The sequence below is a fragment of the Hyperolius riggenbachi genome, chromosome 1 (genome assembly GCF_040937935.1).
Source record: "Hyperolius riggenbachi isolate aHypRig1 chromosome 1, aHypRig1.pri, whole genome shotgun sequence".
Taxonomy (NCBI): Eukaryota; Metazoa; Chordata; class Amphibia; order Anura; family Hyperoliidae; genus Hyperolius; species Hyperolius riggenbachi.
The window spans coordinates 505,223,173-505,240,703 of NC_090646.1; the positions used below are offsets into that span (position 1 = coordinate 505,223,173).

General features: G+C 41.2%; 1 protein-coding gene across 16 annotated transcripts in view; it reads left to right on the forward strand.

The window, feature by feature from the left end:
* RIMBP2 (RIMS binding protein 2) overlaps positions 1–17,531 on the forward strand; it is a 591,563-nt gene that overhangs the window by 18,621 nt on the left and 555,411 nt on the right. For 7 of the 16 annotated variants that reach the window (XM_068243461.1, XM_068243495.1, XM_068243504.1 and 4 more), the window contains exons 1-2: positions 11,755–11,838; positions 12,616–12,711. The exons of 1 other annotated variant lie outside the window; for it this stretch is intronic. In XM_068243461.1, the coding sequence (XP_068099562.1) occupies positions 11,800–11,838; positions 12,616–12,711 (135 nt within the window). In that variant the 5' untranslated portion in view covers positions 11,755–11,799. Of the gene's footprint in view, positions 1–11,754; positions 11,839–12,615; positions 12,712–17,531 lie in introns of those variants that run through there. 8 more of the 16 variants (XM_068243578.1, XM_068243585.1, XM_068243612.1 and 5 more) reach the window with 4 other exon arrangements.

The window sequence follows — 17,531 nt, forward strand, 5'->3', positions numbered from 1 at the left end:
CAATACTGGAGCTATTTTTAAATGCATACTGCAATCTGTGCAGGCTTTGTGGTTCTCTCATGTCAGCTTCAAAAGGTTTTTGATGTGATCATATTATTTCTGCTCTGCCCTGCCCAAAAAAAAGGAATCCGAAGTGCATTGTTCCAGTATAACTACAATACATTCTGTAGAGTGAATCTGTATGTCAAATGGAAATCAGAGAAGCTAGCAGTTAATTGGTTACAGGGAAAATGAAAGCATTCCCTTGACAATTTGTGTCCATTATTGGCAACCTTATATAGCAAAGTCAGACAACAATATTTCAGGCCTTTGTCATCTTGTCCAGTCAGCAGTGTCACCAAAGCAAACTACATGGTCATTAGACATGTAAAGAACAATCCTGCTAGCACCTCCACTAGCAGAAATGGTAATCTCTGCCTTCTCAATCATATTCCCCACATGACATAGATATAAACATTGACCACATTCCATTCCACTAACTTTAGTTCCACACATCAATTTCTCTGCAAGGGCCACAGACCACTATACACTTAGGGCAGGGATGTCAAACCGGTCCTACGAGGGCCGAGGTCCTTACACATTTTTGACACAGCTCAAATTAATTGATGGGCCTGAATCAGGAGAGGTGTGGTCCATCAGGTAGAACAAATTCCTCTTTCTCTGTCCATCCTAAACACTGGCATGGATCTGGCCCTCCAGGCCTGGAGTTCAACACCTGTGACTTAGGGAGAGACCTGTTGGGCCTGGCTGCAAATTCAGGGGCCCTGGGCAATTCCTATGGAAAAGCCAACCAGCAACTAAATTGCTAGGACAGACCAAGAAGTGGAACTACAAATCAGCAGGCTCCCTTTCACTTTTTTGCACAATTGCACACTAGATCACACAATCTGGTATAATTTAGTAGGAAGTAGTTCATCACTACATCTCTTTCCTCTTCTATATAAACCACCTTACTGATGATAATTCACCTCAAATAAAAGCATATCTGCTCCCATAGCGTTAAACCATAAGACAAGTTTATTTAAATGTTATACGTGTGTAGACATGTTTCGATCCTATATGAGTTTTTAATGGTCCATTAAACCTTTCTCATTTTGCCTCTGTCTAGTCAGCCACAGGTAAAGTTTTATTACAATTTTTCATAATAACAAACATACATTCATGTAAGACATAATACAACTTCAACATTCCCTAAAAGAAAAAGGATGAAAAAGCAGAAAGAAAAGAAGAAATGAGAAAAGAGAGATACATTTAGGAGAAAAGAAAGAACAAGCTTCCCAACTCACCAGGCCTGATGAGTCAGGCAGCCTAAAAAGGAGAAAATATAAAGTTATCACATTCATTGATACAAATTCTGAGTACCCTTCACAGCGGTAGCTCAGACACATACGCTCACACAGTTCCAAAAGTAGCACCTGATCAAGGTGGCGGAACGCAGTTGTGTAAAGTTGACAGAGAACTATTATCCATAGTGAAGATCCGGATGTTAGTATTTAAGCGTCAGTATCTAGGTTCCTAAGGAATTTGTCACACCAGGTAGACTAAATACAATCATATTTATTATGGCAGTTCCTGCTTTTGTATGTCAATTTGTACAATAGGAGCAGTTTATTCACTGTATCATGGAAGGTCTATAATATGGCCAATGACTTTTTCAACTTGGTGCCAGATTCTCGCCAACGCAGGCAATGTTCAAAACATGTGTTAGAATGTTCCTTCAGAAATTCCACACCTCGTATAAAAGTTAGAATGTGAGTGGTAATTTTATGTAGCCTACTATGCATAAAATAGACTCTATAGAGAAATTGTAGATGGACTAACCTGTCCCTGGAGGAGATCAGAAATCCAGCCCCCCTTTCCACTAACTCTTCCCATTCATCTTTATCTATCTCTCTCAAATCAAATGCCCATTGCAATCTAATTTTATCAGTATTGCATCCAAGATTGATAAGCTCAGAATAAATACAGGACAGCAGTTTATCAAGACCGTCCACAGTAAGTAGAAATTCAATGGGGTTAGATATTAATTTAAACTGTTCATGAGCAAATTGTGCCTGAGCAGCATGCTTCACTTGAAAGAACCGAAATAGCATGTTATAAAGAATATTATATGTATGTTTGAGATCACCAAATGTCAAGAAAGCCCCCTCCGTCCAGAGCAATATCTCTGATCATCTTAATGTTTAATGTTTTGCTCAGATTATAGGGTCTGGTATTGTATTAAAATGTCTTCCCCCCCCCCCCTCCCCTACAATGGAGTATATGGAGACTAGGAACTGGGTTTTGCAAATCGAGTTTGGGTGTATTAGCCACAAATCTTTTAACAGTACACTTAACTTGTACCAGAGATAAAACAAAGACAAGCATTTATACCTAGGCCATGGGTTCCCTTGCTGTCCTCTTGGGCCACTCTGTGGTCAAGCAGTCAGCTCCAGGGAATTCCACAGTTGCACTAAGCCATTCTATGACACTTAAATACAATTTGCATAACAATTGGGAATGCAGTGTATTTATTTAGCTTGCAAGCTAAATAGAGATTAGAGATTCTTTCTCTATTATTTGTTGTAATCGCTCTGTGTTTTGTTACACATGGTTTGTGTTAATCACTGATATTTAATGCCTCTGTATTATATACCTACTATATGTTTGTTTGTTTTTATTGTAGGTTTTTTTTTCCCCATAACATGGAGCAATATTTTCAAATTATAACAGGACAACTGATGTAACAATAACTGTAACCAACAGGTCACAAATACAAATTTAAATAACATGGGTCCAATACCCTTCCCTCCCTCTTCCCTTCCCCCCCTCCGCCCCCCCCCCCCCCCCCCCCCAAACAAAACCAAGAATAACACGTCTCTTAGCTAAAGAAAATTTTGCTTACAAGGAAACCAGATATTAAGACCTATTGTTATGAAATATGTATGTTTCTTAATGCCACCATTTAAATCGATAATAATAAAGCCTGGTCTCTCCTACTTCTTCCTACACCTTCGAAACATATGCACAGTTCTATACATCATGCTATAACCCATATTTGTCTGTGCAAGTAGGGCATCAAGACAGATTTTGCCAATCTCCCATATTATCATGTAACTGTAGTTCTCCCATATAAAAATAGCACCAGTATATGAGAAGGTTTTTTGTTATAACCTGTTAGTGTATTGTAATGATATTTTTTTGGGGGGGGGTTACAGTGGTTTGCAAAATTATTCGGCCCCCTTGAAGTTTTCCGCATTTTGTCATATTACTGCCACAAACCTGAATCAATTTTATTATAATTCCACGTGAAAGACAAACACAAAGTGGTGTACACATGAGAAGTGGAACGAAAATCATACATGATTCCAAACATTTTTTTACAAATAAAGAAGTGCAAAGTAAGATGTGTGTAATTATTCAGCCCCCTTTGGTCTGAGTGTAGTCAGTTGCCCATAGACAATGCCTGATGAGTGCTAATGACTAAATATAGATCACCTGTGTGTAATCTAATGTCAGTACAAATACAGCTGCTCTGTGACGGCCTCAGAGGTTGTCTAAGAGAACATTGGGAGCGACAACACTATGAAGTCCAAAGAGCACATCAGACAGGTCAGGGATAAAGTTATTGAGAATTTTAAAGCAGTCTTAGGCTACAAAAAGATTTCCAAAGCCTTGAACATCCCATGGAGCACTGTTCAAGCGATCATTCAGAAATGGAAGGAGTATGGCACAACGTAAACCTACCAAGACAAGGCCGTCCACCTAAAGTCACAGGCCAAACAAGGAGAGCGCTGATCAGAAATGCAGTCAAGAGGCCCATGGTGACTCTGGACGAGCTGCAGAGATCTACAGCTCAGGTGGGGGAATCTGTCCATAGGACAACTATTACTCGTGCACTGCACAAAGATGGCCTTTATGGAAGAGTGGCAAGAAGAAAGCCATTGTTAACAGCAAAGCATAAGTCCCGTTTGCAGTTTGCCACACGCCATGTGTCAGATTATTATTATGTGGGGGACACAGCAAGCGTGGAAGAAGGTGCTCTGGTCAGATGAGACCAAAATGGAACGTATTGGCAAAAATGCAAAACACTAGGTGTGGTGGAAAACTAACACTGCACATCACTCTGAACACACCATACCCACTGTCAAATATGGTGGTGGCAGCATCATGCTCTGGGGGTGCTTCTCTTTAGCAGGGACAGGGAAGCTGGTCAGGGTTGATGGGAAGATGAATGGAGCCAAATGCAGGGCAATCTTGGAAGAAAACCTCTTGGAGTCTGAAAAAGACTTGACTGGGCGGAGGTTCACATTCCAGTAGGTCAACGACCCTAAACATAAAGCCAGGGCAACAATGGAATGGTTTAAAACAAAACATATCCATGTGTTAGAATGGCCCAAAGTCTAGATCTAAATCCAATCAAGAATCTGTGGCAAGATCTGAAAACTGCTGTTCACAAACGCTGTCCATCTAATCTGACTGAGCTGGATCTGTTTTGCAAAGAAGAATGGGCAAGGCTTTCAGTCTCTAGATGTGCAAAGCTGGTAGAGACATACCCTAAAAGACTGGCAGCTGTAATTGCAGCAAAAGGTGGTTCTACAAAGTATTGACTCGGGGCTGAATAATTACGCACACCCCACTGCAGTTATTTGTAACAAATGTTTGGAATCCTGTATGATTTACGTTCCACTTCTCACGTGTACACCACTTTGTATTGGTCTTTCACGTGGAATTTCAATAAAATTGATTCATGTTTGTGGCAGTAATATGACAAAATGTGGAAAACTTCAAGGGGGCTGAATCAAACCACTGTAAATCTAGCAAATCAACTGGCATCAGTATACCATAATCTATTCCTTTTCTCTTCTTTTGTGGGAGAGGTTTGAACTGTTTCTATGAACTCATAACTAAGAATTACCCTGGCTGTGGCCTGACAAATGTCTTGTTTACTATTCTCTTTGAGCCTTTGTGTGTGTAGCACAGTGATTTTCAGGCACATGAAGTTTCGCCAAATATCCAGTCTGCAGGTTTGCAAGATGGTCATACCAACATACAGGAGCTGCAGAAATGTACACTTGTTAAATATACCTTAATTTGTTAAAAAGCTGTTAACAGAGTGCCAGGACAGGCAAAATAAACCTCTTGAAATGTGTCATTGGCTAAAACTGAGGGAAGTGTTAATGGGCTGAATCTTAGCAATGGACTCTTCCAGAAAGCCACCTGTGTATTCCACCTGTTGGTTTGGTTGCTTCAGTGCAAAGATTGACTGTGGAAGAGGTGGGTTATTAGCCTGGCAGTATCCCAGATAGTGGCAGTGTTTCCCTGTTGTCTTACAGTGCAAAAATTGACTGTGGAAGAGGTGGACTGGTGGCCAGGCAGTATTCCAGATAGTGGCAGTGTTTCCCTGCTTTCTTACAGGCTCCAGCCAAGTGCACTCCACCTCAATAAAACACACAAGGCCTGAGTGTCATCCCTTACAAGTCCACTTAGAGTTTATGCCTGAAGGAGCTGATGGCCGAGTGAGTGCGAAAGCTGGAAGTGTCGCCGATGGTGTAAGAAAGAGAGGGTTACACATGCATGGCCATTTATTTTCCCCACTAGTCTAGTTTATGGGACCCAGCAGGAAACCTCATAGGGAAATTCTGCTAATGTGATTGGGTGGCCTCTCCAATCGCTAAGTTTCACATAGGTTGCAGCAAACTACGCCCATACTATTTGGCCAATCAAAAGGCTTCCCGTTGTAGAGGTTGCTTTGATTGGAGAACTGTTCCCTATGAAGTTTACTGCTGGGTCCCCTAAACTAGACTAGCACCATTTTATTCTTCAGACAGGCTTTCAGTATTTGAAGCTTGATTGTATTGCATACTGTGCAGGTTTTAAAGTGTCTCACTTCCAATGCACTGAGAGTCTAAATCCAAGACAGTGGGGCTGCTATTGAAACAAATTTACATATTTAACTGCGTGGACGGCTTGGTGGATTGTTTCCCAATTTAGTGCAGTTATACTACTTGTATTATCAGTCAGGGTTTGAAGTGTCTCACCGGGTCCAGTTAAAAATGACGTAGTGTGAAAAATGGCGTACCATTCCGACGATAAATGTATCATAAAATGCTATTTACCGTTTTTTTTCATGTAAATACATTAAAACAGTAAATGGTGTTTTATGATATATCGGCGGCACAGTGCGGCGTGAAAAAATGCAGGGTGCTAGTTTTAGGCAGCGGGGGAGAGAGGCAGCGGGACACTGGAGGGAATAGGATTAGCTGGAGGGGCATACATTACCTTGTCCCAGCCGGCGATCGCTCCTTCACTTCCTAGTTTGCTGTAGTCCTGCAGCCAGCCAATCACCATGCGGGGACTGAAGCCACATGGTGATTGGCTGGATGCAGGACTATAGCAAATTTACTGAAGAAGTGAAGGAGCGATCACCGGCAGGGACAAGGTAATGTATGCTATGCACACATCCTCCCTCCAGCTATTCCTACTCCCTCCAGTGTCCTGCTTCCTCTCTCCTCATTGCCTAAAACTAGCCCCATGCATTTTTTAAGACTTATAACGCTATTTAGCATTATAAGTGTAAGGCACACTGCCTGTGCCATTTTTGAACACTTATAACGCTAAATAGCGTTATATAATTGAAGTCAATGAGGCGCCAATTCTATTCCCCCGGCACTGTGCGCCATTTTTATTTGATCCGGTCTCAAGAACTGGTAATAAAAATATATAACGGTATTTTACAGAACATACTTTATAGATCCAGATTATATTCAGTGCTGTGTACCGGGTAGTCTTAAAATTTGATATGATTTATGAAGGAAGGCCTTAAACGATTATGGAAAAATGACAACAATAACTAACAAATAAAATAGCCCATAGTAAATAAAAGGGAAGAAGACAGAACTTACTAAAAGTGAAACTAATCTGCTCAGTTTATTGGGGGGCACAGCTGCTGAACGGATCAGACCAGAATGGCAGCGAGGAGGCTGAAGGACTACAGTTGGCTGGAAGAAGCCCCAGGTAACCCAAACAGGGAAGATTACTTTCACTTTAGGTACCCTTAATGTTTCTTCAATAATTAGAGAACAGATTCCAGGCACCAGCTGAGTTTTTCAAAATTGTTCCACCACTTCATTTCCTCCCCGGTCAACAAACCGATACCTTACATGTATCGGTTTGTTGACCAGGGATGAAATAAACTGGTTGAAAAACTCATCTGGTGCCTGGAATCTGTTCTCTATCTAATTATTGGACTAATTGCTTCCGGAGGCACAGCGAGTCACCCTACCCCTGGGGACTGCACCTAGTCCAGACCTTTCACTTCTTCTATTTACCTTTTACTTTTCTGTCATAGATGCTGTTTTTTTCTGTTTATAAAAATAAGAATCTTGGTTTAACCTTCATGGGACTCTGAGAGTCCAGTTGCACTTGTTTTAGATTTCTAATTGGAAGGTCCTTTGACCAGAGCAAACAACCCTTTTAGAGACTCAAAACTATTAGGGAGTGGTTACTGGCCACAACAATAGGAGTGAACCTGGTTTATAGCATATTAACTACCGTATGTAATGTATTTAAAGTTATTTGAATTTGATATGTGAATGACCAATCTCTCTTGGTGTCCCTGTTCATGTAGATCTGAAATATTAATATCTTTTTTTGAGTTCTTGAGGAATCCATTCCTTTTTTGCCATTTGCCAGGATTGTGTTAAACTCTGATATACATTTTACTAGAATTCATCAGTTACGCATGTTGGTTCTTTGTTTAACCCATACTACCCTAAAAGTATAAATATAAATCTGTTCAGGCTATACAGGGGCGAGCTACAGAAATTCCAAGCTATTCTACCCTCACTAGAATCAACATTCAAGAGATCTGGTGTCTGGAGAGCATGAACAAGTTATTACTCTAAAGTTCAGGCCAATTTATGATTCTTTTAGTGCCATTAGCTTGGGTGTGTGTGTGTGTGTGTGTGTTAATTTGTAGCAATATATTACACCAAAACACAATCCTAATGTTTCAAGATTTCCCAGGGTCTTTTTACGAAGGCGTGAAGTTCAAGGCAATAATCGGCCATATATGTTTTTGAATCACTGCAAATACGGACAGGGTGAATCCACCTCTGGAGATCTGTTCTCAAGCAGTGTCATCATTGCCTTTTGGACTGCCAATACTACTTTAAAGCAGGTCTCCAGAGGTGCATTCACCCTGTCCATACTGCCAGTGATTCAGAACCATGTTTGGCAGCCTGCCAGATGAGCACCTTGATAAAGAGTTCCTATGAGGTCTCAAGACATTAGCATTGATTCCGTTTTTGGCATGATAAAATGCTACAAATTATAAATGAGTTTCCGGCTTTCTCTATTGGTCTACAACAAGTGTGGCGTCATCCTCTCTTTTTCAGCCTTGGAAACTCCACTTTTTAAAAGCTGTTGGCCATACTGGCAAGAGTACGGCATTAGCCTTTTGATATTGTGTACAGCTGAAACAGTGTAAAGACGGATGTCTGTTTTCTGAGATGAAGATAAGGGAAGACTCTACACTTCGGTTTGTCTATGTTCTATATTAAATTATGTACAATGTATGGCAACAACTTTTTATTTGAAAATAAATGCGTATTTTTTCCGTTTTGAGTTTTTTTTATACTTTATTAATAATTACTGACAGTTTTACTTTTTTACAAGTGTTTTATTTTGATAACTAAGGGGAGCAGAGAAGAAGGGATTAATAAATAGGAGGATTTTTTTAAATTTATTTTAATGTATTAAACTTTTTACTTTTTGGCCACTAGATGTCCCCACATTATCCTGTGTACTGACCAATAAGTATTGTGTATGTGTGTTTTGACTTTTTATTTTGTGAATGACCATTCACAACAGCACTTTGTTCGGCTTTGGGAATACATGATCTGTCCTCATTCAGCGAACAGTCCTCTGCTGTGGAAGGTCCAGGCGTGTGTGTGCCCTGTTCGTAAATACAAAGATGTGTATCTACACCCCTGGTTGTGATGTGAAGTCCAGAGGGGCGAAGAAACATGGTGCAGTGGTGGGGAAGAGGTTAACCACTTCAGTACCATGGGTTTCTTCCCCTTCAAAACCAGAGCAATTTTTACATCACGCTCCTCCCATTCATTCACCAATAACTTTATCATTACTTATCGCACTGAAATAATCTATATATTATTCTTTGTGGTACAAACTAGGCTTTCTTTGGGCAGTATATTTTGCTAAGAATTATTTTATTTCATATGCATTTTGCAAGGAAAAATGAAAAAATTCAGCATTTCTCAGCTTTCAGCCATTGTAGTTTAAAAATAAAATGTGCTATTGATGATTAAACAGACAAATTTTATTTGTGCATTTGTCCCGGTTATTTAAACATTTATATTGTGTCCCTAGTACAATGTATGGGGATAATCTCTTATTTGGAATTAAAGGTGTATTTTTTTGTCTTTAGAGTGTTTTTTTTTTTCTTGTTTATACTGTAACAATAGTTACAAGCCTTTACTTACAAAAACAACAGTAATATACCCTCATGGCATCAATATAAAAAAAAATCCCTAAGGTAACTTTTTATGTAGTTTAAAAAAAAAATTCAGTAACCATGGGCTTGGGGTGGAAGGAGAAAAAATAATAAAAATGTATTTAATTTTTCTATGTGAAAGTGTATTTGGGTGTGTTTTTACTTTTTGGCCACGAGATGCTGCTACACTAACTTCCGTGTTCTAAAATTAGAAGATGGAACCAAGTGTTCATAACTTGTTTATGTTTGTTTTTTAATCAGAGCCTGTGCTGCTGTCAGAGGCTCTGATTCATCACAGGCACGGTGATTGGGTTTGGGAAAGGTTGTTTCCCATTCCCTGATCATGGAAGGACAGGATTACAGCGATAGCGAAAAGGGAGACACGCGGCGATCGTGAGCAGCGGCAGTAAGTAAACAGTATGCATATCTACGCCCCTGAGACGTATACAGGGGCGTAAATATGCATAGCAAGGGTACTGAAGTGATTAAACGTAATAACCAGGACAAATGGGCAAATAAAATGTGTGGGTTTTATCTATAGTAGCACTTTTTTTAAATCTATAATAGCTGAAAACTAAAATAACACATTTTCTTCTTAATCCCTTCAAAAAGCATTTAAAATAATTCTTACTAAAAGTACCACCCAAAGAGAGTCCGATTTATGATGATAAAAAGCAATGAATAGATCAGCAACTGTGGTACGTAGCGATAGTTATTAGTAAATGAATAAGAGAAGCTTGAAATGTGAAAACTGCTCTGGTTTTTAAGGGGAAAAACATTAAGGCCACCAAACTTCCCCCGACCCACCGAGTGTATCAACTTGCCCGCAATGGCCGATCATTGTCTGTGTTGCTCCTCTGCCTGCTGCTTCATGCGCCTCTCTGTCCTGGTACCAATCTCCAATGGGCGACATAAAATTAAGAAGTACGCACCTTTAGTGGTGAAGTGGTTAATGTGGAACTCGTTGGACATTCGTCAGAACCACACACTTTTCAAAGTCTTTGCATATATGATGCACACACTCACTCTGCCATTAGCTGGTAAGGATGCTGCCTCTATTACAGCTGCCTTCAATATGCCTCTAACTACAACTGATCTATAATAATTATGATTACTTAATTGTTGATGCTGAACTGCAAGGCACTCCCTGTGCCAAACTGGTCTTTTCTTCCTTGCAGGTTATCAGTCTCTCCTACTCTTTTTATATACTTTTTTAAAACCAAAACTACAGTCAAAATAGATTAGTCACACTGTTAAAATACTAAGACCAATATATTTTTTTTTCTTAAAGTGCCCTAAAATGTTATCAGGGTTACTTTTGTTTGTTCTGGGAGCCTTTACCAGCTAAAGTTTTAAACTAAGTATATAAGAAGAAAAGGAGCACATGAAACCAAGCACTTTGTCCCAGTCTTAATATGCTGAGGCTGATCATATAGGACTGTTACCTAAGCTCTTGTTACCCATCCTGAGCATTACAACATGCCTGTGCGATGAGCATAGATGTCTGCTTTCTCTCCTGCTGCTGCTGACCTGTTTTAACTCCTTTACTCACAATGACTGAAAATGTATCTCTGGTATCTCAACATGTTTTTTAGAAGAGGATTCTGTTCTCTTTGCCTGCTTTTTCTGAATGATTCAGACTGCTGACAAGCTTATGGCAAAACCAGTGCTTCACTAGGAGATGCTAAGACTCTGCTGTTGTGTGTGCGTTTGACAAATCTGTGCTTGGGACTACTGACAGCTTCAGCACTCAGTAACAGCAGCGTGTACCGAGAGAGCCCTGTGCTATTCAAAGATCCCAAGCTGTCGTCTACAGTTGGTCCAGCCAGGATTGGTCCTGGGAGGCTGAGGATCATGCACGCATATAACGCATATAACGATGCTTGGGAAGGAAGTCTTTAGTTCTTGGCAATGATGCTTAGAAGAAAACAAACCTCCTATACCATGCGTTATATTGCTTGTAAAGCTCCACTGATTTTGAAAGCCATGGATTATGTTACAGTCTAATGCAGGCTGGGGACTAGCAGGAACAAAACTTGCATTGTTACTGGAAGCTTTAGACGAGTATTCCTCAACTGGCTACTGCTCACATTCCTAGCATCACTTTGTGAGAAGGAAGCACCGGTTTCCAGAATTTGTGAAGGATGGAGCCAATTTATAGAATTGTTCTGTCGTACCTACAGAGGTCATATGTTATGGACCTTCTACTGAGCTATTACCCAGGAGATAAAACGATGGATGCTAATGATGTCTTTTGTTTACCCATCACCACTCTCCAGAGCATTGGCACGCACGAACAGTAAATGGGACAGGGCACCTATCACTGTGAGCACACCCAAAAGGTATGGTTTATTATTGTTAGAGAGTAAATGTTGGGCAGGTGAAAAACCCACAGGCACGGGGCACTGAATTCAGATCACTGCCAGCCTGTGATTAACTGGCAGATGGAGGGTTGGTGGGTGACAGTCCCATAAGGTTACCTGTATATGAGTCACAAGTGAGCAGCGTGCTTCACAATGCCTTATACCAATATGTCAGTAATTAGTCTTCAATGGTAGAAATCTACAGATCTGATCTATCTGGAGATAGACACTGGTGCTACAAGATGTCATGCTGCTGATGTCACATTGTTTATGTCACTATTATACTGTTCATGCTTTAGCAGTGGATGAAGTTAATGAAAGCGCCTGGCCCTCTGTATTACTGTGCAGCCAAATTCTTGAGTACTGATAATTTAACGTGTTACACGTTGTTTTTGACATGTGTCCTTACAAGAAATGAATCATTCTTATTTACAGTAGAGTCTCTGTTATCCGGCACCAATGGGGTCGGCTGTTGCTGGATGTGTGCTTTTTGGTTTCTTGAGTCTCAATGTTACAAATAGTTCTAGCTAATATAGTGCTATATCCTACTCTATATACATATCACGTGAAAGTATTGGGAGAGCCGTGGAATTCACAGCAGAGCGCACAAACAGCCTAAGAAGTTGGCCTTCACCACTGTGAGTACTACTGGTAATCTGTGCTGGTGGGTTGCGTTCTGAATAACTGGGGCTCTACTGTATTGTTATGATTATTGTTGTTGGTAAAGAAGTTTAGATCTCTTCTGATGTTTTCTAGGAGAAGAGAGGTAATCATGCAAGTACTCTCCATGAGGGAGCTCAGTCTGACACCAAAGCTGATAAAACTAGAAGGGACAAAGAGAAGAAAAAGTTGGTGAGTGACTGTATAGGTTGAAGCAGTTTTTTCTTTGGATTGTGGCTGTGTGGATAGACAGCAAGGTGATTTATAATGATCTTTCTAAATATGCATACACAAAGGGAGTATATGTAGCCAGAACCCATGTCTTGTGATCCCTTCAGGTGACAGTTTAACCTGGTCAGTGTACAGATGGGCCACTCATCTCTCTGGCAAGCAGCTTACTCTGTCCTATGAAGAAGGGAATGGGAAGACAAGCAGGACCTACAACACTAGTCAGCCAAGTAGGAACTTAAAGAGAATCTGTATTGTTAAAATCGCACAAAAGTAAACATACCAGTGCGTTAGGGGACATTTCCTATTCCCCTCTGTCACAATCTTGCCTCTCCCCGCTGCATTAAAAGTAGTTAAAAACAGTTTTGAAAAGTTTGTTTATAAACAAACAAAATGGCCACTAAAACCGGAAGTAGGTTGATGTACAGTATATCCACACATAGAAAATACATCCATACACAGATCCTTTTAAATCTCAAGAGATCATTTGGGTGTTTACCTTCTTCCCCCTGAAGAGTGACAGGCTGATTGTTTCTTCCTGCAGACAGCTCTGCGGTGTCTGTAATTCCTCAGTATGACAGCCCAGCTCCTTTCACAGCCTAGCAGAGGATGATTTATCCAGGCAGCTCTCTTCTCTCACTGACAAGAGAGCAGAGAAGCTGCCTAATCTAAATAACACACGGGAGTGTGCATAGAGGGGGCCTGGAGGGGTGTGTGCATAACAGATCAACAACACTGAAGAGTTGGCAGCTTTCCAGACACGGCGACAAATCAGACAGGAGAGAGATACGTTGATTTATTACAGAGATGGTGATAGTAGAAAGTGCTGCAGTAAGCCAGAGCACATTAGAATAGGTATAGGAACTTGTAGGATAGTAGAAAAAAAATGACATTTTTGTTAGTCTCTTTAAGCCTAGTACACACGTCCAATTTTGATTGACCAATACTTGGCCAATTGTACCACCTCCGTGTAGTATGAGGGCCAACAGATTTTAAATGCTAATAACATATTGTGTAGGTAAGCGCTCACTCTACTTGGAAGTAGTAAAATTGGCCAATCCAAAAATGGATGTGTGTACGAGGTTTAAAGGACACCTGAAGTGAGGGAGATATGCAGGCTGACATATTGATTTCCTTTTAAACAATGCAAATTGTCTGGCTTTCCTGCTGCTCCTCTTCTACATTTAGCTGTTTCTGACTGAAGTCTGCCTGAATTAGCCACATGCTTGTTTCAGATGTGTGATTCAGACACTACTGAAGCCAGAAAGAGCACCACTGCCAAGCAACTAGTATTGTTTAAAAGGAAATCAATATGGCAGCCTCCTTATCTCTCTCACTTCAGGTGTCCTTTAACTCAGGGAATCGCTGAAGAGGAAGCTGCCAGCGATGGAGGTTACCCGTACTCCTGGTAGATTTTCATTTACAATAATCAGGAACGATCATTTGAGGTGACAAAAATTCTCCATAGAGAAGAACACAATGCTGGATAGGGAGCCAAACAGCGAGCTTGTGCTGTGATCTAGGTCCCCAGTTATACTTACTGGGGCTTCTTTCAGCCTCCTGTGGTCTTTCTGGTCCTTCGCTGTCTTTCTGCTCTTCTCTCTTCAGCCACTGTGCCTGTCCGTGGGCTGCAGGCGTGGCACTTGATCGCGCTCAAATGCTAGGGAGTACTCTACACTTGTACAGTTTCAAAGAATTGGAACTCCACATGCGCATAACGCTCCCTGCTGTGTGAACGTGATCAAGACATGCGTGACCTGGGGCACTCAGCGACTGGCTGAGTCTGATAGATTTCATAGGGGGACAGTGGCTGAATGGAGCATCATGTAAAGACAGCGAGGGACGAGGATGATGACGGGGCTGGAAGAAGCCCCAGGTAAGTTAAACCGGGGACCATAATGTCACTTTTGGTACCCAGTAAGGCAACATTCACACTGAATCTGCAGCAATGCACATATTGCATTGCACAAGGTTTTAAAAAACAGACCCATCCAGTAATGCAGCGCATGGCACCACATTGCAATTAATCTGTAACACGAGTTTAACATGCACAATGTCTGGTAGCTTGCAATCTTATAACCGAATCGGATGTACCACAGAGGCAAAGCGTACATGTAAATAGGCCCATTGTGGGAACAATATATCACATTGCTGTGCGATTGGTGGCTTAAAAGGCTTTTTATTGATAAGAAGTAAAAATATCACCAAGGAGAAAATTTAGGAGAAAACATGAATTATATTGGGCCCACAGTGCAATGATAGCTGATAATAATGGAGAATCCGAAAGGAACAATTTACAAGCAGATACTCCTTTTTGATATTCAATTTTATGTTAAAATAATCATATCGCTGTGCAATTTTAGGGCTAAAAGGGATACTTTAGACCAGGGGTCTCAAACTCAATTTACCTCTGGGGCCGCAGGAAGCAAAGTCAGGATGAGGCTGGGCCGCATATCGAATTTCACAATCGTGGTGCATCGCCGCCTCTGCCCGCCCCTCTCACTCTTCCTTCACAGAGATGGGCAGGGAGAGGCGGCGAGCCGTGCGGCGATTGACGTCAAAAGAGGCAGAGCTGAAGCTGAAAGCTCTGCCCCTTCTAGGAAATGCTAGCGTATTGCCCCCCGGGCGATTTGGGGGCTCTGCAGCCCTCGTTTAGCGGCGGGGATGCGGCGGATTACTTAGGAGCACTGAAGCGAACTATAAGGAAGCTTTTGCCGGCGAGGGCCACAAAATATTGTATCGAGGGCCGCAAATGGCCCGCGGGCCGCGAGTTTGAGACCCCTGCTTTAGACCAAGCTTTCTCAACCAGGGATCCCTGGAACCCCAGGCTTCCTTGAGTACTCTGCAGGGGTTCCTTGGCATTTTTCCCCATCGTGGATGTTGGGGGAAGTATGATATAGAGCACACTTTTAATTGTGGGTACTGTAAAAAGAAGCACTAAATTGGTGGTCAGAATAATGAACACATTAATTAAAAGCACTAGAGTAAAGAGTCATTACAGTGATAGACACTGTAATATAATATAAACAACCACAGCAACTTTTAAAGACCACGCCACCTGCAAAATAAATGCAGGGGTACCTTGAGATCCAAAAATTACTTGCAGGGGTTCCTTTAGAACCAAAAAGTATTTGCAGGGTTCCTCCAGGATAAAAAAGGTTGGAGAAGATTACTTTAGACTGTCAAACTGTAATGTTAACCCCCAACAGCCGCTGAGGATCAGGAAGAGATGGGATTTTACATGAGGTCGCACAAATGGTTAAGATGGATGTACGCTTAGCTATATGTTGCTGAATAATGGCAATGAAGCACATTTTCAGCAAATAATCAGGGAATTACTCAGGGAATTACTCGTGCTCAACCTTTTCAAATGTTAATGAAGTAGAATGCTGAATTCAGTAGAAATAACATACCTAACAAGACAGCACTTTTCTGCATTAACTTACTAGTTATAATGAAGTGTGTGCGCGCGCCTTGCAAAAGTTTTCACCCTTTTGGACTTTTTTGTAGTGTTGCAAATTTAAATTAAAATGTCTTTAATATGGATCTTCACAGATTTAACAAAATGTGCTTTACACCAACATTTTTGTTTTCTTGTGGCAACCATGTAAACCAAAAACAAACATTTGTTGTTTCATAGGATTTCCCTTTCCTGATCAGTACTTGCTTGAACCACTTTGCTTGCAATCACAGCTGAAAAGCTTTTTTTTTACCACTCTTTTAGGTTTTATTCGGATTTCATCCAGGTAATTAAAGCACCTGTGCAGGTGGGCAAGGGGGGGGGGGGGGGGGGTTAATTTTACCCATCAGACATCTTCTTTGATCCGTCCCACGGCACCTCCCACGATGTGTTCCAAGCGCGTCACGTGACTACAAACACTTACTTCAACCTGGAAGGTGGAAGTGTTTGTAGTCACATGACATGGTTCTTTTTTAGGGCCACTTTATACATTCTGGGGTGGCACAGCTTGGTACTCAGTGGCGTCTGGGATCTGGCACCTGCTGGAACGTGACATGCTTTGTTTGGCAGCTCTGTAGGTGTCATGTGACACCACTGCACCATCATAGAGGCTCTGCAGTGTGAACTGAACTTAGCCAAATCACTCTTCTGCATTCAGCTGTTGGGGAGGGAGAGTGGCACTCTGTGAGGGGCAGGAAGACTCTGTTGAGTTTTGACATTCCTAATCTTCATACTTATTTCAGGATTATTGAGGAAGTGTTACAGCCAGATGATCAGAATAGCAGACAGACTGGGCACTCCGTAAAACAAGCTAGTAGCAGTTCAAAAGGTGCTTTGCAATGGCCGTTGGTTATTTAATGACCAGTGGACAAAGGCTTTGACGGGATGCTTTACTGTTAGTATTAATTACATCAGAAGAATTTATGTAACCTCACCTTAGCATTGCAATTAGTTCAGAGACAGATGGGTCCTCCCTAGGACTATCAAGAACAAAAGTAGGTCAAAAGGCGGGATAAAAATGTTACATCTCCATGCTATAAAAATGAATATGTTGTGACATCCTCATCAAACAATATTTATACTTGGAGGGTTGTCCAGCACGGAAGAAGTTAAAATGATTCAAACGTGGCAATAATAGCTCATCACTTTAGCATCCTTTTAGCTCAGTCAATGTTGGAAATGGCATCATGCCATTCAGACTGGTCTGTAATGCAGTGCATTCCATAAACTGAACAAGTGGGTAATGCATATGGAGCCTCCCACATCAATCTGTTTGTGAAAAAAAATCATAATGTGTTTGTGTGTATTCCCTGCCAGAGCCTGA